This window comes from Thamnophis sirtalis, unplaced genomic scaffold, assembly GCF_051295495.1.
Source record: "Thamnophis sirtalis isolate CommonGarterSnake01/CBP01778 unplaced genomic scaffold, rThaSir2_p1.2 scaffold_13, whole genome shotgun sequence".
In the NCBI taxonomy this organism is placed as follows: domain Eukaryota; kingdom Metazoa; phylum Chordata; class Lepidosauria; order Squamata; family Natricidae; genus Thamnophis; species Thamnophis sirtalis.
This window is the reverse complement of record NW_028261393.1, coordinates 22,500,056-22,523,134: the sequence shown is the minus strand read 5'-3', so window position 1 is coordinate 22,523,134 and position 23,079 is coordinate 22,500,056. Positions and strand designations below refer to the sequence as shown.

At 43.8% G+C, this 23,079-nt stretch overlaps 1 protein-coding gene across 4 annotated transcripts in view; it reads right to left on the bottom strand.

Annotated features, from left to right (window-relative positions):
• Positions 1–17,161, bottom strand: part of MAP7D1 (MAP7 domain containing 1) — a 96,535-nt gene extending 79,374 nt beyond the window's left edge. For 2 of the 4 annotated variants that reach the window (XM_087728210.1, XM_087728213.1), the window contains exon 1: positions 9,567–9,670. In XM_087728210.1, coding sequence (XP_087584336.1) covers positions 9,567–9,651 — 85 coding nt within the window. In that variant the 5' untranslated portion in view covers positions 9,652–9,670. Of the gene's footprint in view, positions 1–9,566; positions 9,672–16,458 lie in introns of those variants that run through there. The other 2 variants (XM_087728212.1, XM_087728211.1) reach the window with 2 other exon arrangements.
• Between the last annotated feature and the right edge of the window lie 5,918 nt (positions 17,162–23,079).

Sequence of the window (23,079 nt, the reverse complement as noted above, 5' to 3'; positions counted from 1 at the left end):
AAAGAAAAGAAGAGGGAGGGAGGGAGGAAGAAAGGGAGGGAGGGAGGAAGAAAGGGAAGAAGGAAGGAAGGCACTTTAACTGTTGCACCAACAGGAAGGAGAATGAGAAAAGGAATAGGAGGGAGGAAGGAAGAAAGGCATTCTAACCGCTGTGCCACCAGGAATAGAATAGAATAGACTATATATTTATTATGGTCATAGACCAGCAATAGACATCACTTTTTACAATAAAAAAAATAGTACTGACATTAATAGTGGATAATAACATCCCTGTTAAGAAAATACATGTTCTCAAACTGTTACAGTCACTCCCTAGTGAAAAGCCAATAAGTATGTGAGTAAATATGTTCCAGAAATTATTAGAGATATCTCCAAAAAATTGGCAGCAACAGGAAGGAGAAAAGGAATAGGTGGGAGGGAGGGGGGAGGGGGGAGGAAGGAAGGAAGGAAGGAAGGAAGGAAGGAAGGAAGGAAGGAAGGAAGGAAGGAAGGAAAAGAAAAGATTGGGAAGGGAAGGAAAAGCAAAAAGTATAAAGAAGAAATTTCTGATTTTCTAAACCGCAGTTATAAGTATATCTATATTCGCCTCCTTCTCCCTCTAAGGTTGCAACTTAACTTCCTTCTTTCCATTTCCATTACTTTTTTGAGTCATCAGACCCGTAGGGAATCACAAGTTCATTTTTGTTCTTATTTCAGCAAAAAGTCCCTAAGTAGTTTCACGTCACGAATAAATGTAGTTGTTGTCCTTTCTCTAATCAAATCAACTTCACCGCCCCTGCTAAGTCTGTCCTCTTTCCCAACCCAGGTATTTGAGACTCCTTCCACTGATGTGCATATAATAATCCATTCTCTCCTAACCAGGAGAACTAGAAAGTAGGAACCTTGCCCCCACCCCGCACCTCTTTTTTAAAAAAAATAAAAAAAATGTAGGAGTGGGTCCATCCACCCCAAAGCCACTAGCAGAAAAGCCAGACATCACATTTTGATGGGGTCACTGCCAAAGGGCAGCCATACCATCTCCTGCCATTTGGGAGAGAGAGATGTGCAAAGAGGAACGTAAGAGCCTTAAAATTATGATTTTATTATATTAATCTATCTGATTCTTTTATTAGTTTTATTGTTTTTTTTAATGTGGTTTTAAATTATGTAAGCTGTCTTGAGTCACCATGGGTGAATAGGCGGCAGCATAAATATAATAAATATAATAAATATAATAAATATAATAAGCATAAGCATAATAAGCATAATAAGCATAATAAGCATAATAAGCATAATAAATATAATAAATATAATAAATATAATAAATATAATAAGTATAACAACAACATTGCAATACCTGGTGATGCACGAATTGAAAATGAACAGCAAGAAAAAAATCACAAAGTACCGGGACTTGCAAATTGAAGTTGAGCGACTGTGGAAAAAGAAATCGTGTGTTGTCCCGATTGTAATTGGAGCCCTTGGAGCAATACCTAAGGCTACCTCACTATTTGGAAATTCTAAATTTACCTGACTTGAACATTCTGACACTACAAAAAACCACCCTACTTGGAACAATTTATATCCTCCGACGTTATCTTAACAGTTCTTAGGTCCTTGGTTAGGACTCGAGCTGTTAGGCTACCAACCAGCCCTAAAGGCTGTGAAATTCACCAAAGATCAACAACCACAACAACAACAACAACATCAATGTTCACTTAGAAGGGGGCTGCGGAGTCTCCCAGGTAGAGAGAGACAACAGCTGCAGCTCAGTGGTGGACGATGTGTTTTGATAGTTCCAAGAAAGCGAGTTAGGGAACACTCTAGCCTCAAAATATGGAGAATTGCAATCCCGATGGAAAAGGCCACACCAGAAGCAGCTGTCTGCAGACAACACTGTGGCCATTGCTCCAACCACTGATGTTCTGGCCCAGAATGGGACTTAAGTTTTGCTCCTTGGAAGAGGAGGAAGAAGGTAACAACAAAGAGACAAAGAAGGAGAAACAAGTTGCTTTTCAAGAAGCATTTCCTGCAGAGTTTACCAACAATGCCCCAGATAATATCGTCCTAATTTTGTTTGGGTGCCATGTGGGGCCAGACAAAGAATGAAAGGCACTTGAGTGGACGCCCTCAACAGGTTGCAGGTGACAGAAGTGCATTCTTGTTGTTATTGTTAGTTAGTTAGTTAAGTCATGACCTCATGGACAATGTTCCTCCAGGCCTTCCTGTCTTCTACCATCCTCTGGAGTCCATTTAAGCTCATGCTTTGGTGACTCCATCCAGCCACCTCATTCTCTACCGTCTTCTTCTTTTGCCCTCCATCGTTCCCAGCATGAGGTTCTTCTCCAGGGAGTTCTTCCTTCTCATTAGGTGGCCAAAGTATTTGAGTTTCCTCTTCAGGATCTGGCCTTCTAAAGAGCAGTCAGGGTTGATCTCCTCCAGGACTGACCGGTTGGATCGCCTTGCAGTCCAAGGGACTTGCATGAGTCCTCTCCAGCACCTGAGTTCAAAGGCCTCCATTCTTTGGCACTCAGCCTTCCTTATGGTCCAACCTTCACAGCCATACATTGCAACTGGGAAAACCAGAGCCTTGCATTCTTACAATGCCTTCCTGTTGAGACAGGAAGCAGGAAAGGGAAGCTCAAATTTGTACCCTTCTGCATTAAGGCTGCCCCAACAGGATGACCAATGACCCCCAGCCTAGTGGCTTGTATACAATAATTAACCTGCAGGAAGTTGGTTTGGAGGTCTGAGCTTAATAGGACAACTGCCTGAGGTAAGCCAGACGGGGCAGGGAAGGACTCCTGAGAAGACAGGACAGAAGCAGGAAATGGTGAGTGCGGAGAGGGCAGCCTCAGCCTGGGACAAGCCAGAGGAAATAGGCTTGTCTGCTTTTCTTCCAGGTTGGGAACACGTCCAAGGAAGGCCATCAATGCATTATTTCTAAGATTCAGGAAGCCCCTTCCCGGATCTTCTTTTCAACAATGTCTAGGAGCTACGTCAGCAAACCTCATTCCAGGCCAGATGTTGGAAATGCCAAAAGGCATTTCAGCGGATGCATTTGCAGTGCAGAGTTATAAATCAAAAGTTTTTAAAAGACAGGCTAGACGGCCTTATCTGTGTTATGGCCTTCCAAAACCAAAAGGAGATAATGCTCGGTTTGTTCAATGCAACATAACCTTGAAACCCTATTGGTTAAGGAGCAAACGGGCTCAACTGAAAAAATATTCAGTGGCTGTGCGGTTCGGGTCAAAGAAATAAAAATGGGGCAGTGGTGAAATTCATTTTTTTTTACTACCGGTTCTGTGGGCATGGCTTGGTGGGCATTGTGTAGGTTGGTGGGTGTGGCAGGGGATACTGCAAAATCTCCATTCCCGCCCCATTCTGGAGCCAGCCAGAGGTGGCATTTGCCGGTTCTCCGAACTACTCAAAATTTCCATTACTGATTCTCCGAACTATTCAAAATTTTCGCTACTGGTTCTCTGAACTATTCAAAATTTCCGCTACCAGTTACCAAAACTACTCAATATTTCCGCTACTGGTTCTCTGAACTACTCAAAGTTTCTGCTACTGGTTCTCCGAACTACTCAAAATTTCCGCTACCGGTTCTCCGAACTATTCAAAATTTCCACTACTGGTTCTCCAAACTACTCAAAATTTCTGCTACCAGTTCTCCGAACTATTCACAATTTCTGCTACCAGTACTTTGAACTACTCAAAATTTCTGCTACCAGTTCTTCAAACAATTCAAAATTTCTGCTACTAGTTCTCCAGAACCTGCTGGATTTCACCCCTGAAATGGGGGCTACAAATAATGCTATTAAAGTTTGGTGTGGGTTTTTTAATGTACATTGTATTCCCTCCCCACCCCAGGTGAATCGAGGGGTCCTAAGGCCGTCCGAGGAATTTATCCAAAATGTTTTACCTGCAACAGCTCATTCTCATGGCAAATGATCAGCTGAATATCTATGAGAAATTAAGCTGCATGTTTGAGCAGGCGCTTTCAACTTCACAGGTAACGAAAGATGCCCAAACTCATACTTTTTAATCCTAGATTAATTTACCTAGAATAACAGCAACTTTCTAATTCATGTTTCAAAATATTTTATGCATACATTTGGGGGAAAATAAAGGCTGGGATAACCAGAGTAAAGAAAACTCTTGTTATTCCTAGAAGTTCATCTAAAATGCTTTTTCTATAAGAATGGAATTTCATTTTTATTCTAAAGTTTAGGCCAAGCTTTTCAATGCAGCTCAGAAATACCCGCCGTTTTCTCTCTGCTGAACGATGCAAACTTTTTAAACCCTAAGGAACTATGATTAGTGTCTGCTTTAGGTAAAACCAACGTTCCTATCACCCATCTCCTCCCACTTATGACTGCATGGCTGTAACTTTGTTACTTGTATCCTTACGATTTATATTGATATTATTTCCTGGTTGCTTATTTGTATCCTATGAGTATCATTAAGTGTTGCACCTTATGATTCTTGATGAATGTATGTTTTCTTTTATGTACACTAAGAGCCTATGCACCAAAGACAAATTCCTTGTGTAACCAATCACACTTGGCCAATAAAGAATTATATTGCAAGCTAGTGAAACAATGGCTAGGTTTAATATTACCTGTAGCTATTCTGTGATTTCTATATTTTCCGTTTACTACAATGTAGACATATTCATTGTGGCTTACTCCAATGTCTGTCTCTCTCTCTCTCTCTGTCCATCTCCATCAATCCACCCCTATATCTATCTATCTATCTATCTATCTATCTATCTATCTATCTATCTATCTATCTATCTATCTATCTATCTATCTATCATCTATTCATCCATCCATATCTTTCTATCATCTATTCATCCATCCATATCTATCATCTATTCATCCATATCTATCATCTATTCATCCATCCATATCTATCTATCTATCGTCTATCTATCTATCTATCTATCTATCTATCTATCTATCTATCTATCTATCTATCTATCTATCATCCATTCATCTGTTATCTATCATCTATCTATCATCTATCTCTCTCTCTCTGTCCATCTCCATCAATCCACCCCTATATCTATCTATCTATCTATCTATCTATCTATCTATCTATCTATCTATCTATCTATCTATCTATCATCTATTCATCCATCCATATCTTTCTATCATCTATTCATCCATCCATATCTATCATCTATTCATCCATATCTATCATCTATTCATCCATCCATATCTATCTATCTATCTATCTATCTATCTATCTATCTATCTATCTATCTATCATCTATCTATCATCTATCTATCTATCTATCTATCTATCTATCTATCTATCTATCTATCTATCTATCTATCATCCATTCATCTGTTATCTATCATCTATTCATCCATCCATCCATCTATCTCTATCTGTTATCTATCATCTATCATCTATCTATCTATCTATCTATCTATCTATCTATCTATCTATCTATCTATCTATCTATCATCTATCTATCTCACATTCCTACACTGCCCATCTCACAGTTGAAGTCCATACATCTTAGAATTGTCAGAGTTAAGAAAAAACTGCCTGCTATCAACTCAGGGAGGAGGAAGGCAGTCTGTGTACAGACCTATGTTTGATCAGGGCTTTGGAAATATTTGTTGAGGTTGCCGGGGTAAATGGAGAAGGATGACTGCAGTGCTGCAGCTTAGCCACAGAACTGTCCTGAAATTTGCAACCCCTGAGAGAATGGGTGACCCTTCTCCAAAATCCAGGGGGGGGGGAGAGAGAAACAGGTGCCAGACTGGGGAAGAGAGGCTGGGGGGTTCAGCCTCTTCATTAGGAAACTGGATTCTGGAAATGTTCAGGAAACCAGTGAGGTTTATACTACAGGTACTCCTCAACTTACAACTGTAATGGTGTCTGCCCATTATGATGATGTTGTGATGGCTGTAGGGGGGGGGGCGCTACCCATGTGACTGACCTGATTTTAATACATTTTTTGTGGCAGTCATTAAGCAAATCAATTGTTTGTTATGAAGCGGCTTGGCTGAAAACCAAAAGCAAATGCCAATTTTCAACAAAAACATCTTAATACATTGTCACCTGAACACGGGACACAGCAAATGGCAATTAATGCAGGCCAGTTACTCAGCCCCCCGAAATGCAATCACATCACTGCAGGGGAGGGGTGCACGGATGTTGGAAGTGTGAATCCAGGTCATAAATAGCTTTTTCAGAGTCCGTCCTAACTTTGATTGGTTGTAAGTGAAGGACTATCTGTTTAGGAGATTATACTTGCTAGGTTTAGGTAAAGATAAAGGTTCTCCTCACACATACAGCATGAGCTAGTCGTTCCCGACTCTAGAGGGCGGTGCTCATCTCCGTTTCTAAGCTGAAGAGCCAGCATTGTCCGAAGACGTTTCTGTGGTCATGTGGCCGGAGTGAGTGGAAGAATGTGGCGATGTGAGTTTGTAGAAATTTTGGTTAGAGTCTTATAGAGGTTGGAAGGGTTTCTTCCTTTCACAATGTACTTGGGAGATGCCAAATTTGAATCCAGTTTCTCCTTAGGATGATGTGCTTCAGCCTCTCAGCCAACATCTTCCCACATTTTGGAATTTCTCTTTAGTAGTTCCCACCTCTAATCAAAGGCCCCACTGTTCTGACCCAGGCTTCCCGAGAGCATGAAGCAAACATCTTGTCCCGACAAAAAACCCTTTTCTTAATTTACTGTGAATTCTGCTCATTCACATCCAGCAGTCTCTCAAGGGAGGATTTACAGTCACAGACCTTATCTGGCTTGGAGAGCTGCTAGGCCGATATCTGAAAAACCTGGCAAGGAATCAGAGAATCAGGAACCAATTAAGCAAACTAATTGTCTCCTGCAAACTCCACTCCCCTTTTGTTCCTCTTTTATTCTCTATGGGAGGGGACATTCAGTGTCCACCTGTGGCCTTACTCCCAAGTCGAACCTTGTTCCTTAGCTGTTCCCTTCATCTGGCAACTCTGCGCATGCACACACTGGGAACAGGCTCCAGCTGTTCATCTGCCTCATTGATGTCTGACTCCAAAGGCAGCTGATAACTGTCGGACGGCTCTGGCTCCCTCTCTGCCTCCATCACAGAGCCCTCATCAAAGCCTTCCCCAGACCAGGATTGGCCCATGTTCCTCCCCAACCTCCACACTGTCTGAATCTGCCGCCAGCTCCACTGGCCATTGGCTGGTCACAACACCAAATATGTTTTTGCATGTGGGCTTTAATATTGTGATCTGTTTATTTACTAAGCAAAAGTGTACCATTTCATGTAACACTGAACAATAAGCCACATTAATCAACCGCAATGGCCAGATGTAGGCAACAACATGCTAAATTTAAACCAAATAAACTATACTATAGCTTAAGGCAGTTACTCTCAAAAGTGCTACACTCAGTGGCCCTGATCCCACCCCACCCCCACGAGTCTCGATGCTGATGTTGGCTTCTCCATCTGTGGGGAGATCCTCCAGTAAGAGAGGAAGGCCCTTCTTCCTAAGCAAGGAAAACTCAAGATGAATCAATGAAGGAGAATATTCGTAGCTCAAGGTTTGAAATGAGGGGTCCTATAAAATGACCATGGAATTAAAAGAGAAGAATTGGATTTCTATTAAATATGGAGTAGAAAACAGAAGCCAAAGCAGGAAATAGAAGTCTTTATTTTGTTTTGTTTTAAACTAGTACTGAATAAAAATTAACTAAAATCATTAATTACTATCAGACTTAAAGTATGGACCACAATGTAAATACAAGGGTGATAGGAACAACTAATGTCATTATAATTGTTAGTACGTTACATTATTACAAAGTTTAAAACCAATAGGAAGGTAGTGTAGAATGGAGAACTACAAAGGCTAAACATGAATGCTGATACAGAAGGCTGTATAATTATTTTGTATATTGTTATGTTTGTCTTGGTGGTTTTTTTTTTGGTTGCTTCGTTTTAAAGGCAAAAATGTTTAATAAAAACTATTTAAAAAAAAGAAAAAGAAATGAGGGGTCCTTGCAGGCGTTTCTTGATGAATGAAACGACTTCATGAATGAAACATCTGCAGGAAAACAAGCAAGCTCAGAGAGCACCAAGGACCCCTCAAGATTAATCAACTGCCCTTCAGGCAAGCAGATCCATAAGTCAGCAAGCACAGAGCTTTGATTACTCAACCATGAAACTAACTCAACCAAAGCTGCCTCTGGATCTTTTCCTGGGTATCGGCAAGCCACTGTTGGAACCACCAGCTTCTTTGCAACACTGCACCAGGGCCAGCCAAAGGGAGGATCCTGTCCTGTTTGCCTCCTGTTACACGCAACCACGAAAGGAGCTGTGAAGCTGAAGCCATATCTTTCCAGCAGAGCTGCTGGGTGGAGCTCCCAAACCACGAACAGAGTCAGTCCAGTCTTAGGCAAACTGTAATTACGCTGGGGGTGGGGAGGCCAGCCTAATGGCCTTCGTGGCCTGGTCCTGGCTTTCCTAGGCGATTTGCAAATAAGGGGAGGGCCAGGGGACCCCCTGATGCAGAGGCCTTTCCCTTTGTGTCAGATGGTGGGAAGGAGGGAGCCTTTTGTGACCAGACTTTAAAAAAAAAAGAACCAGAAGATTTTCCAATACCAGGCGGGAGAAGGCGGGGATGCTGCCTAACACTGGAGAAGACAGAGCAAACATATTTTTCTTTGGGTATTGAGGAGTTAAGGAAACCAGTCAAATTCTTTGGCCACCTAATGAGAAGGAAGGACTCACTGGAAAAGAGCCTCATGCTGGGAAAGATTCAGGGTCAAAGAAAAAAAGGACAGCAGAGAATGAGGTGGCTGGATGGAGTCACCGAAGTAGTCGATGTGAACTTAAATGGACTCTGGGGGATGGTAGAGGACAGGAAGGCCTGGAGGAACGTGGTCCATGGGGTCACGATGGGTCAGACACAACTTCACCATGAACAACAAAAACGAAACTGATTTGCTGCTTTGAGCTCTAAAGAAATTCATTTGGTCTGTGATTTTTGCAACGGGGAGGGGGGGTAAATAGCCCTATTGGGGAGAAAATATGCAGGGACAGCAGCATTTGAACCAAATACTTGGCCTGGTTACTGAATTAGGTTATTTGCTGGATTCACACCTTAAAGGTAAAGGTTCCCCTCGCACATGTGCTAGTTGTTCCTGACTCTAGGGGGTGGTGCTCATCTCCGTTTCAAAACCAAAGAGCCAGCCCTGTTTGAAGACATCTCTGTGGTCATGTGGCCAGCCTGGCTAAATGCCAAAGGAGCACGGAACACTGTTACCTTCCCACCAAAGGTGGTTCCTATTTTTCTACTTGTATTTTTACATGCTTTCAAACTGCTCAGTTGGCAGAAGCTGGGACAAGTAACAGGAGCTCACTCCATTACGCAGCGCTAGGGATTCAAACCGCCAAAATAGTGACCTTTCTGACTAACAAGCTCAGCATCTTAGCCACTGAGCCACCACATCCCTCATTCACACCTTACATTGACCTATAAACTAACCACATCTAAATGGTCTGACAGTGGTGTTTTTCAAACTCTGGCAAGTCATGCTGACTGGGGAATTCTGGCAATTGAAGTCCACAGACCTGAAAGTTGCCAAAACGTTGGTCTATGGCTTCCCTGTAGGAAAAGGATTCTACTTTTGAGGACAGAGCAGAAATTCCTTGTCATGAAAGTTCCCAGTTGTGACAGTCAACATCGCTGCACTGTCCTGGAAATGAACAGAAGAAAACCTTCAACCCCATAGAATGATGGGGAGTGTTATTGACATCCCCATTTTAATAGTGGAGGTCAGTTTCATTATCATTTTTATGAGTTGGAAGGGTTTTCTGAAACCATGTTAGCCTTAAACAGTAGACCAGACGGGTAACATGATCAGATGATAATTCTACTTTATTGTAAGGCTACATTTACAAAATCTTGCAGATTTGAAAGTACAAATCATCTACTGTCTCCTTTAGAGCCTGAGAAACTAGGGAGCGTCACTTCTGTACCTCTTCACCCATTTATGTAACTAAGGGTTACACTTTATCTGACCATTCCCTAGGCAACATTTCTTTGTCCCATCTCCTAAGGTCTTCCTCACATACCATTACATCTAATCTAAGATGATAAAACTTGTGGAGAGGGCTGTAGAGAAAAAATAATGGCTGCATTTATAGCTGATTGGAAAATCCTTATAAAAAATCTTTTTTTTTTTGCCTACAATGGAAACAAAATGCACTTTAGGATTTGTGGTTTTGATGTTTAGATAAAAACTCTGGATAATAGAAAACAGTGAATTTTCATTTGTAAACAAACAGTTGTTGTTGTTAGTTGCAAAGTCATATCTGACCCATTGCGACCACATGAACAACATTCCTCCAGGCCTTCAAACAGGCACCTACAAACAGTAGTAGGGGATAATTTTGTAATTGTGCTTATATTTGCTGCAAAGGAAATTGGAAGCTTTTTCTTTCTATTGCTTTTTATTCTTTCTTTCGGCACTCTTACTTTTCCCCCCTTTCTTATTTTCTTCCTTCTTTGCTGCCTTTACTCTTTATTAGTTGATCTTAGTTTTGATGTACAACCAGTTTGGTTTAGCGGCTAAGGCTCCAGGCCAGAAACTGGGAGACAGTAAATTCTAGTCTCCCCTTAGACATGAAAGCCAACTAGGTGACTTTAGGCCAGTCCCCCCATCTCTCTCAGCTCAACCCACCCTGCAGGGCTGTTGTTGTGGGGAAAATGGGAGAAAGAAGAAACATGAGCCATGTTCGCCACCCTGAGTTCTTTACCAAAAAGATAATAAAGATGGGATAAAAAATAAATAATGCCCTCTGCAAAACGTTCGATGGAAATGTATTTTTTAAGGAAAGAAATGAGAAAGAACTCTGTCTTGAGGGCCCTTGCCAACTGCTTGACCTCCATCTACAGAGGGCAACTTTGAAATGTTTCAGATGCCTTGTAGAGATGGCATTTACAGCAAAACCTTTCAACAACCATCCCCATGGTTCTTATCGAAAGAACAAATGGGGGGGGGGGTCTGCCCAAGTATGACACACAACCCTTCCCACACCATTCCAGCCACAACAGTTGCAGGCAAGTCTCACCCAACACGTTGCTTGGAAGGTCATGTGCTGGGGCAATGCTCCAAGAAGTCCCTTCAAGGGCATAGCTCTCATCACAGGACACTTGACACAGGCTTAAATTAGCATCGAAGGACCCTCCTATCCAATTTATTTATTCATTTACAAAATGGACATGGCTGCCCATCTCACAAGAAGCGACTCTGGGTGATGTAGAGCAAAAACAATGAGGCTGGTCCTCAACATGTAACCGTAATGGAGCCTGCCCATTAGGGTTATACAACATAGTGGTTGTAGAAACTGCAACTGATTTTATGTATCACCTTTTTATGTGCTAATCATTAAGCAAATTATTATTAAGTGGATGCTTCAGTCATTGTTAACTAATAGTTCGCTATCAACGTAGTTTTGCTGAAAACTGGAAGGAAGAGCTGGTTTTCGACAAAACAGGCTTAGGATGTGGCTGTGGGATGGTGCGATGTCGCAAATGGCCATAAAGGTGCTATGTTGCCCAGCACTCAGTTTAGTCCCTTGATAATGGAAGAGGGCTGACCATTGCCATGGTGGCGCAGTGGTTAGAGTGCAGTACTGCAGGCTACTTTTGCTGCCTGCCGGCTGCCTGCAATTTGGCAGTTGAAATCTCACCAGGTTCAAGGTTGACTCAGCCTTCCATCCTTCCGAGGTGGGTAAAATGAGGACCCAAATTGTTGGGTGCAATAGGCTGGCTCTGTAAACTACTTAGAGAGGACTGTAAAGCAGTGTATAAATCTAAGTGCTATTGCTATTGGAACTTTGAATCTGGGTGATAAATCCCCATTTTTAGATCAGTCGTAATTTCAAATGGTCGCTAAGTGACAGGTCATAGGTCAAGGACTAACTGTAAACATGTCAAACACAGTCGTTTTTTTTAAAAGGCAAACCCAAGAGCTTTGATCAGCAATGGAGCCACCTCAAGATCTCACCGGCCTTCTGAGTTCACCAAGTTGGATGACACAGCCAGGTTGCCAAGGACTTCCAGAAAAAAAGGCAGAACAAAGCTAGCTAAACTCACTTCAGAAGGGAGAATGTTCCAGAAGGCGGGTCCCATGGCAGAGAAGGCTTGCCTTGTCAGACCCACCAAATGTAGATCTCTGAGAGACAGGACCCACAGCGTGCCTCTTACCAGATTCAATGAGATTTCAAGATGTAAAGATCATTCTGAGCCGGGGTAGCGCAGTGGTTAGAGTGCAGTACTGCCGGCGACATCAGCTGACTGCTAGCTGCAGTTCGGCAGTTCAAATCTCACCGGTTCAAGGTTGACTCAGCCTTCCATCCTTCCGAGGTGGGTAAAATGAGGACCCAGAATGTTGGGGGCAATAGGCTAACTTTGTAAACCGCTTAGAAAGGGTTGTAAAAGCACTGTGAAACAGTATACAAGTCCAAGTGCTATTGCTATTTCTTCAATAGGTGGGGGACAGCCACATTGGCTTTCCCAGTTGATTTTCTACAAGTCCCAGACCTTTCTAAATCTCCCCAGTGGCCCCTTCCAGCCCCACAACTCCAGCTACCAAGTCACGTTTGGACAGAAATGTCCATTCAGATCAGTGTTTTGTTTATACCACACAAGTAAGGAAAACCACCGTTTTTCTCTTGCTCATCCGGAAACATTTGTGCAGACTGGGACCACACCTGGTACTAAGCCATGGTTGGTTTAATGATGGTTTATTGAATTGGCTAGATGAGCAGAACAGGCCAAACCATCCGGTCCGCTTCACACAATGGTTGCCACCTACAGCATGTTAAGACCAAGGCAAAAGCAGGACATACTATGGCTCACCATGTGGCCTTACTGGGAATGCTGGACTATTGGGAGCTTGACCAGTAAGTCAGTAATCTTAGATCAGGTTCTCCAAAGCATCTGAAGGCCAACTCATTTGAAAGATAGCAGGCTAGAGAAAAGAAGATCAAGATGGATAATCCTGCATCTCGCTTGAAATATTTTTCACGCCTTGCTGGCCTCTCTTGGCAGCCTCTCTTGGGCTCACCTGTGACCTCCCTGCATTTCTTTACAGTCTAGTCCAACAAGCTTCCTTACCCAGGCATTCCTACACACCTTTAGATTTCTCCTACACCTTCTGTCTACAGGTATCTATCTCGGGGTCATGAGATTCATCCTTCCTTCCTTGCTCCACCTTACGTCCCCTCCTCTTTGGAAGAACTAACCAACACCCACAAATAAGCCCAATGTAGACCCCCTGTCTGGCTTCCAGCCATGCTGTTGAAAACTCAGACACTGGACTCCCTCCTTGTCTTCTAAATTCATCAGCTGCTAAGCCCACATGCTGAAGGCCATTTCCTCCAGCTTGGAGACACTCTGGCCCCACTGAGGGAAAGTAAGGGAGTTATAGCAAGAACAGGAAGGAGCTGTTGTGGATTATGGGTCCTTTGCCACCAACTCCCTGGTCACAATATCAAGCACCTATATCAAGCCTATTGTCTACAATTCTGCCAGTCAGTCCAAGAGGAGATCAACCCTGACTGCTCCTTAGAAGGCCAGATCCTGAAGATGAAACTCAAATTCTTTGGCCACCTAATGAGAAGGAAGGACTCCTTGGAGAAGAGCCTCATGCTGGGAAAGATTGAGTGCAAAAGAAGAAGGGGACGGCAGAGAATGAGGCGGCTGGATGAAGTCACTGAAACAGTCAGCATGAGCTTAAATGGACTCCAGAGGATGGAAGAGGACATGAAGGCCTGGAGGAATGTTGTCCATGGGGTCGCAATTGCTCGGACATGACTTTGCAACTAGCAACAACAACCATTCTAACTGATGAAAGTCCTATCATAATCCTGGTGGTGCCAGTCTACAAATAGGCCAGCTTGAACATGAGTGGACTTCAACTCAAGGTCAGACATCCAATGGATAACTAACCCAAAGGAACAAACCCACATGTCCTTGCCTTAACAGCCATCATTACCCCAATGAGAGGAATTATGTCATGCCATTTGCACAGTGACATCATGAACACAGATGACATCATCCTGGCTTCTCATAGCCGGCAACTCATACCCTGCATAGATGGGATGAACAATTTTCGGAGAGGAAACGCTAGTCAAATGACTCGGTGTTTACAGAACGTTATGCACAGCTTGTTATTATGCACATAATAAATTGATCTGTGACCGAACTGAATGAGCCAGGCCTATGCAACGTACTGTACCAAGCCACACCAAAACTACCCAAGGGTGAAATTAAACTCTGCATGTTGCACACACTAAGTTCATAACTGACCTAATTAAGAGTGTTGTGCTCCTGCACTTCTTTTTTTCATTATTTGAAATCTCATCCCTCTTATTGTATCCCTTCTTATTCTTCAAGCAGCTATGAGTTTTTCACCCCAACTTATGCACTTGGAAAGGCAGTGTTATGGACGAGTCCCCGTTAAAACTCAGGAAAGGAGGGGCCAGTTACGATGGCCCCATCTTTGTGGGGGGAATGCAAAAGTTGGCTTCTTTGAAACAAACTGTGAAAGTAAAATTCTGAGACTCAGCCTATGTTGAAGGATCACTCAAGACAAAAAGTGCCCCACCCAGCATTCTCTAAATGGGTTTTTTCAAAGTTATTTCATGTCCAAAGTCCCTGATGATTATAGCTACTGGAGTTTGGAAAATTTCCTCATGTGGAGGGAAAAAAGCAGAAATCTTGAGCAACGTTCAAGATTTAGGGTATAGGGTAAAGTGATCGTATACCCCTTTCCACCTCAACACTCAAGTTATAAGGTAAAGTGACCCTATATCCCTCCCCCACCTCACTTATATCAAGTGTATTTAGGAAGAAGAAAAAATATTGTCTACAATTCTGACTGATGGAAGTCCTATCATCCTGGTGGTGCAAGACTACCAATAGGCCACCTTGAAGATGGGTGGACTTCAACTCCCAGAATTCCCCAGCCATCCTTGTATGCTGGCCCATACAATATTTTTGGAGAACTGGGTCAAGAATCAGAATTTTCAAAGGCAAAGCTCTTCATAAGGGACAGGCCCAGCGGGTCAGACGAATGGGGACGGGGGAGGAAATACATTTTCGGATGGTGGATTAAGAGAGCCTTCATCCATCCGTGAAGTGGTGGTGGGCTGGGGCCTCAACTTTCTTTCCTCTTTGTGCAGCCGGGAAGCTGGACTGCAGGCCAGTCTCAACCCCCTCCCCTCCACCCTGCTCCTTCCCGGGAAGGCCAAGCCCACCGCTTCTGCAGACCCCATTCAAGACCAGCCTCAGCAGAACGTGGGGGCAGCAACTGTCCCCCTTGAGGAGGGAGGGGCTCTCTCCCCACCCACCCAAGGTCAGAAAGAAAAACTAGGCAGGTGGTCTTTCCTTCAATCCCCAAGCAGCTGTCGGGGAGATGCCACTTCTGGGTTGGGAAGGAAGTGGTGGGATGGTTATTTATAAACCCCCAATCCAGGGCAGGCAGCATGGCTCTCCCTCCCCCTCCCTTTTTTCTCCATGCTGGGCCTGAGATCCTGGAAAGACGTTTGGGGGGGGGGTGTTTTATCTGTGCCCTTCATAAAAAATGTGCTGAGGGAGGGAACTGTGCCAGCTCCAAGAATCAGCAAAGGCAAAGGGGGCGAAAATTGGGCTCCATGTCCTTTTTCTTCTCAGTCTCCCCTCCTCCCCTGCCAGGCCTGAGGAGAGGGGGGGTGCAGTCGATCCATTGTTCCGGGGCCCATGGACCTCAAAGGGGGCCCATGAAGGGGAATTTTTTTATTTTTACAAAATCACGTTTTTTAAAAAGAAAAACAATATTGGATATACACCACTCTGTACTTTGTGTCTATAGAGCAAAACCGCCCTGCAGCCTTGTTTGAAGTAAGGGAATCTGAAAGTCCCTGAACAGCTATTTCTATCATTTATGGCATTTTAATGTCATGTCATGACTTATTCATTTTAAGTTCGCCAGTTGAGCTTCAATTCATTTATGAATCTATTTTATATTTCCCTGAAATTTATGAATTTGAGGGGAGGAAACGTGGCCTCAAAAACCTGGAACTCAAAAAAGGCAAGGAGAAAACAGAAAAAACGTGTCTCTCCATGTGTAGGTGAGGGGGGGCATATTAGTCTTCTTCCAGCCCTTAATAATCCTCTCGGTGGCCCTGTGCCACACACACACACACCCATCGCCGGTCCCGCAAAGAAATCTGCTTTTCCCCATCACGCCCCTCCCTTGCAAGCAGCGGCAGGCGGCCCGTTGGCAAAGGGGAGGGTGGCCAAGGTCCCGCCGGCGCATCTCCCCCCACACCCTCTTTTCCGCCCGCGCAGATCGAGACAAAATCTTTATCTTTCCCCCCGTTCTTCCTCATCCTCTCCCTCCCCCCCGCCCCCCCCCCCCCGCCAATCAATTGCTGCAGCAGCAGCATCTTCTCCGACTTCGCCAATATTTACCTCCCCGATCGCCCGGCTGTTGCTTCCCGCCGGGGGCCTTTTGCTGCTCGGCGCTCTTCTCCATCCTGGATCGTGGGGCGGGAGTGGGGGGACGGAGGGGAGGAAGAGGAAGGGGGCGGATGGGGGCCTGGCCTCGCTTGTCCCCCCCCCCCCCTCTCTCGGATCTCGTTGTGGCTTTTCCTTCCGCGATCCTCTGGCTTTCCGACCCGGGAGGCAGGCTGGATCCAAATCAGGGACGATCTTTTTCTCGGAAACGGGGGTGGGGAGGTTGGAGGAGGAGGAGGAGGAGGAAGATCTTCCCAAGAATTCAGAAAATCCCCCAGCCTCGCTCTTCCTCTTTTCTCATCGCGGGGCGGCTTGTGCGCAGAGGAAACTTGGTCGGAAGCGAGGCGGTGGGCGGGCGGCTAAGCACACAAAGCCGGGAATATTAGGGAGGAGACCCCCCCACAAACAACCCCCCCACCCGAAATCTGGGAGAGAGAAAAATTCCTTTGTAGAGTTATTTATTTCTCCCCCTCCCTTTTCCCCCACCATCCAATATTGCTGGATCGGGAAGGAGGGGGTAGGAAAAGGGGTGGGGTCCTTAACCCAGGGGGCTGGAAGTAAAATAAAGAGAGATTTTAAAAAAGAAAAAGAATTAAGGGGGGCACCCAGCATAAATCCAGCCCCGTTCAACTAAGCAGCTGATTCTGCAAAATGACCAGCGCGAGAATCTCAACTATTGTACATCCTCAGTCTGGCCTCTGAAGCTGGGCGATACCACCACGGAGGGGGAAAAGGGGGGGAGACACCCTGGTTTCCCCACTTCCGCTTTGAATCACGGACCTTATTGACCTGCGCCCGCTTCCAACAGTGGACCCCGGGAAGAGGATGCCCCAAAGGAAGGAGAGGGGGGGGATCTTTCGGCCTCGCCACACGGCACACCCTTTCTCCCCCCCCCGGGTCGCCGCCGCCGCCTCTTGGTCGCGCCCGGGGAGCGTGTTGAGACTGTTGGGAAAGTTCAGATTAGATTCCTCGCCCAGCAGCTGAACGGGTGACTCATTTCGCCGGGGGAGGGGGGGAAGAGGAGTGGGGTGAGGTGGGAGTGGGGGGTTTCCAAGGCTGGAGGAAGAAGGAGGCGATTTACAAGGATGGGGGGGTGGGGGAAGCGAAGGGAAAGCATCTACGATTGAATGTATTATCCATCAGCCCCAATGCAGAAGGTCTCCCGGTCTCTGGACCTACAGGTGGTCTGACGTTGGAAAGGGTTTTTAACGGACTCACAGAGTTGGAAGGGACCTTGTGGGTCATCTAATCCAACCTCACACCTAAGCAGGAGACCCTGCACCATTTCGGACAAATGGCAATCCAGGGGTGAAAGCCTCCAGTGATGAAGCTCCCACAACTTCTGAAGGCAACTTCTGTTCCATGGGTTGATTGTCCTCACTGTCCAAAAGTTCATCCTTATTTCTAGGTTGAATCTCTCTTTGATCAGTTTCCATCCATTATTCCTTGTCTGGCCTTCAGGTGCCTTGGAAAATAGCTTGCCCCCCTCCTCTCTGTGGCAGCCCCTCAAATATTGGAAAACTGCTATCATGTCTCCCCTGGTCCTTCTCTTCACAAGACTAGCCATGCCCAGTTCCTCCAACCATTCATCGTATGTTTTAGTCTCCAGACCTTTGATCATTTTAGATAAATTCAGATTAACAGAGTTGGAAAGGATCTTGTGGATCATCTAGTCCAACCTTCTGCCCAAGCAGGAGACCTTACTCCATTTTTAACAAATGGCAGTCCAATCTCTTCTTGAAAGTCTCATGTGATGAAGCCCCCACAACTCCCAAAGGCAACTATTGGTTGATTGTTCTTGTCAGAAAGTTCCTCCTTATTTCTGGGTTGAATCTCTCCTTGATCAGTTTCCATCCATTATTCCTTCTCTGGCCTTCGGGTGCTTTGGGAAATAGCTTGGCCCTCTCCTCTCTGTGGCAGCCCTCAAATATTGGAACACTGCTCTCATGTTTCCCCTAGTCCTTCTCTTCACTAGACTAGCCCTGCCCAGTTCCTGAAATAGTTCTTATGTTTTATTCTCCAGTCCCCTAATCATTCTGGTTGCTCTTCTCTGCACTTTTTCTAGTCCCAACATCCTTTTTTTTATAGTGTGGTGACCAAAACTGGATACAGTACTCTAGGTGTGGCCTTACTAGGGCTTTAAGACTTTGGAAAAAAGCTTGACCCCCTCCTCTCTGTGGCAGCCCCTCAAGTATTGGAAAACTGCTATCATGTCTCCCCTGGTCCTTCTCTTCACTAGACTAGCCATGCCCAGTTCCTGCAACCGTACTTCATATGTTTTAGTCTCCAGACCTTTGATCATCTTAGATAAACTCAGATTAACAGAGTTGGAAGGGACCTTGTAGGTCATCTTTTTATAGTGTTGTGACCAAAACTGGATGCAGTACTCTAGGTGTGGTCTTGCTAGGGCTTTATAGAGTGGTATGAGTATCTCACTTGATCTTGATATGTACCCCTCTGATACAGAGTCAGCGCTGTTCAAAGACACCTTCATGGTCATGTGGCTGGCATGATTAAGCGCCAAAGGTGCACAGAATGCTGTTACCTTCCCACAAAAGGTAGTTCCTGTTTTTCTACTTGTATTTTTTACATGCTTTTGAACTGCTAGGTTGGCAGAATCTGGGACAAATAACCAGGAGTTCAGTCCATTTCGCGGCGCTAGGGATTTGAACCGCCGAACTGCCGACCTTTCTGATAGACAAGCTCAGTGTCTTAGCCACTTTTAAATACAAATCGCAAAATCTTACTTAATACACTACTGAAAGAGAGTAGTCTCTTTCAGTACAATATTAAACATACAACAGTGCAACATTTATAGCCCTTGTATTGATATCTAGAAGAATGTACAATGGAGCCTTCATTTCTTTAGGATTTACATCTGGGTATAAACCCTTAACACTGTGTCCCAAGTAAAATTTCTGACTTCCAGTGCTTTATGAAATAATATAGGTTTGCGATGAAGAGTGACTTTTTATCTGATTAATCACTTCCAGCATTTAATTCAGTCCTCCCTTTCTTTCATTTTCCAAAATAAAAACCAAGTGCATGACAAAACAACACAAGTTTTCCAAACCATTGCAAAGAGGTTACTCATTCTTCTTTTTTATGGACTTAAAATGCTTCCATATTTATACTGAGAAGTACCATTTACCCACCATTGCCTAGTGAGTGAATGATATAATTGTGTCTTGATCGGCAAAGGTTCCTAAGCAAAAGAAACCTGACTGGGGATTATGGTCTTTGTTTATCCAATATCTCTGAGAGACCCCAGAGGTTTGTGTATGATTTTAATTCAGTATTACAAAGGGCACCCTATAAGTAAAAAGTGAGCCACGGCTGCTTCAAATCAGGTGGAATCTGGTAGCATCTTTCCAGAGGAACAAATCTGATTCAAAGGCATAAACCTTTATGATCTATCAAACTCTGCCTGATTCTTCTATAGCTTCAATGCTCTTTAGCAGCTGACTATCCTTGTCTGGGCTAAAAGCTAAGTAGGATTAGATTTGGTTGACAACTAGGACTATAAATTAGCCCAGTGTTTCTCATTCTGTACAACTTTTAAGATGTGTGAGCTTCAATTTCCAGAATTCTCCAGCCAGCCCTGGGCAAGATGTTGTTGTGGCTGGCCAGTGGAGCGGGCAGCAGATTCGGACAGTGAGGAGGTTGGAGAGGAACATGGGCCACTCCTGGAGTCTGGAGAAGGCTCTGATGAGGGCTCTGCATCAGAGGCAGAAATGGGGCCAGGGCTGTCTGAAAGTTATCAGCTGCCTTTGGAGTCGGATATCAGTGTGGCAGAAGAACAGCTGGAGTCCGTTCCCAGTGTGTGCATGCGCAGAGTTGCCAGATGAAGAAGGGAACAGCTAAGGAACAAGGGCCGACTCACTTGCAAACTGGCAGGGGAGGTAAGAGAATACCATCGCTGCTCTAGACCATTAGTAAATCAGATTGTTTTATATAAGTAGCATTAACACACTTTTAGTGTTTTGAAGGCAACTCCTGTTCCTGGCTATTTGTGCCAGCAACCAGTATGTTAATGGTAAGAACCACTGGGGGTTATCCTTCAACCCACGTGGAAAACAAGTCTGGCATTTTAATTTATTCACTTCCTTTCCACATGCAAGATAATATTTTGATTATCTGCCTGCCCTGGAATTCAGTAACTAGACAGGAAGTTGTGCCCACAATGTCTATGGTGAAACACAGATGGGTATCTTTTGAAAATCTGAAAGCAGCGGAATATCTTATCAGGGTCAAAAGAAGGCTAGGAAATGGGATGTTTCCTGTATATTTTATGATTATCTATGACGATTTATATTTCATGCACCACAATGGAAACCGTTAGTAACCGAAAGGCGGGTATAAAAGACACCGAGGAGAAATGGATTATGCTGGAGGAGGTTAAGTCCTAAATCCAGCTCCAAGTGATTCTAAGGGGGAGCAAGGCTGCTAGCAGAGACACCCAACAAAATGTCGGCAATAGGATTAAAAGGCCCCTGCCTCCAACCGAGGAGCTGGTGTGTGTGTGTGTGTGTGTGTGTGTGTGTGTGTGTGTGTAAGGTATTATCTGCAAAAGGCAAAGCCAAGAAAGGGGGAATTAAATACTGTTAATTAGAAAAATGATGTTCTTAAAACTTAAATATAAAGAAGAGAAGAACAGAGTTGGAAGGAACCTTGGCAGTCATCTAGTCCAACCCCCTATTCAGGCAGAAAGTCCTATATTTCAGGCAAATGGTTATCCAACCTCTTCTTAAAAACTTCTAGTGTTGGAGCACCACAATTTCAGGAAACAAGTTGTTCCACTGATTAATTGTTCTAACTGTCAGGAAATTTCTCCTTAGTTCTAGGTTGCTTCTTGTCAGAGTTTGTTGTAACAATCACACCCAGAAAGGTAACTGATTCAGCAGGATTCATTAACTTGTCTTTATATATAATATAAAACATGAAATAAGTTTACAATATCCAAACATATTTTTCTAATGTGGTAGCAAATACAAGCAAAACACAAGCAGATGAGAGAACAGTTTCAGTTTCAGTTCAAAGCAGCAGACTAGTTTTAGAGTTCAACACAGAAGTTAAGCTAAGCCATGCCCAGGCTCCTTGCTGTCTCCTTGTTGCTCAAACAGCAAATACTGTTTCAGTTTCCAAACATCCCTCATTGGCTGACTTAGCTGCTATGCCTATTCATTGGCTGATCTTGTTACCATGTCTTCCAAGTTATGAACTCTCATGCACTGACACTTCTCGTGAACTTATAGTTTTTTAATGGGAGAGGGGAGGCGGGAAGAAGGAAGAGAGAGAGAGAGAGAAAGGAAGGCATTTTTAAAGTGCTCCATCTACATTACTCAGTATATTTGGATTGCATTCCTTCAACAGCCTTGAGGGTTTTGGCCTAAGGGACAGATGTTTTTCCTTGACTGACTTATGTGCTCTCAAGCCCTCCACCAGGTCCTGCTTTTGAAAGTGTTCCAATATCCTTGTAAAATCAGTGCTATTATCTTCATTTTTCAATGGGAGACCAGAAGCTAAGAAAACGGGTTTGCACAAGGCCCATACAAAGCAATAACCTTCATATTTAGGATATTTCTGCTTTTGATTACCATATTTTTGGAGTATAAGACGCAACTTTTTCCCTCAAAAAAGAGGCTGAAAATCTGGGTGCATCTTATACACTGAATACAGCATTTTTTGCCTCCCAAAACTCTACCCCTTCATCAAAATGGCTGTGCATAGCTTGTAGGAAGCTTTTAGAGAGCTCCTGGGGATTGGGGAGGGCAGAAATGAACAAAAAACGCCCCATATTTTGCTCAATTTTACTCGCCCCCCTATCCCCCAGGAGCACTCTATAAGCTTCCTAAAGACTATCCATGCCCTTTTAAAAACAATAAATGGGCCCATTTTTGTGAAAAACAGGCTGTTCTTTTGCTTGTCCCCCCCACCCTCAGGAGCACTCTGCAAGCCCCCTAAAGACTATTCATACTTTTTTGAGAAAAAACAGCCCAATTTTCATGAAAAACGGGCCGTTTTGGGGAGTTTTTTTTATTTGCCTCTTCAAATGGTGTGTCTTATACTCCGGTGCATCTTTTTTTTTTTGAAAAGTTTTATTGTTTTACTTAAACAAAAACACACAAAAAAAGAGTCATCTTTTGTTACATCTTGTAGAAAGCGTGTCGATTGGTTACAAATACATTTCGTGCGTTTCTTCCACAATCATTAAATATATTTCATTCAAATTGAATTGTACATTTTAAAATTTATGTATTTCACTATCACTGTACCACAATTCTCATTTGGTTACAATTATTTAAACGTGCTTTTATCTAAAATCATTTGTATTTAAAGACACAACCACCTACTGGCATACATTCGCAATCTCAGTAAACCTCCAATGACTTTACACCTTTATAACATATTCTAAAACAAAGTCAATTAGTAGGATATCTAAGCATTCCCTCCCCTCCCCTGAGGGCATCACAGATTAAAGCTTATGTCCAATTTGCTTTTACTGGTACAACACACATGTATATATCATTAAACATTATCCATTAACATTTACTTCTTGTTATTGTAGTTAACTAA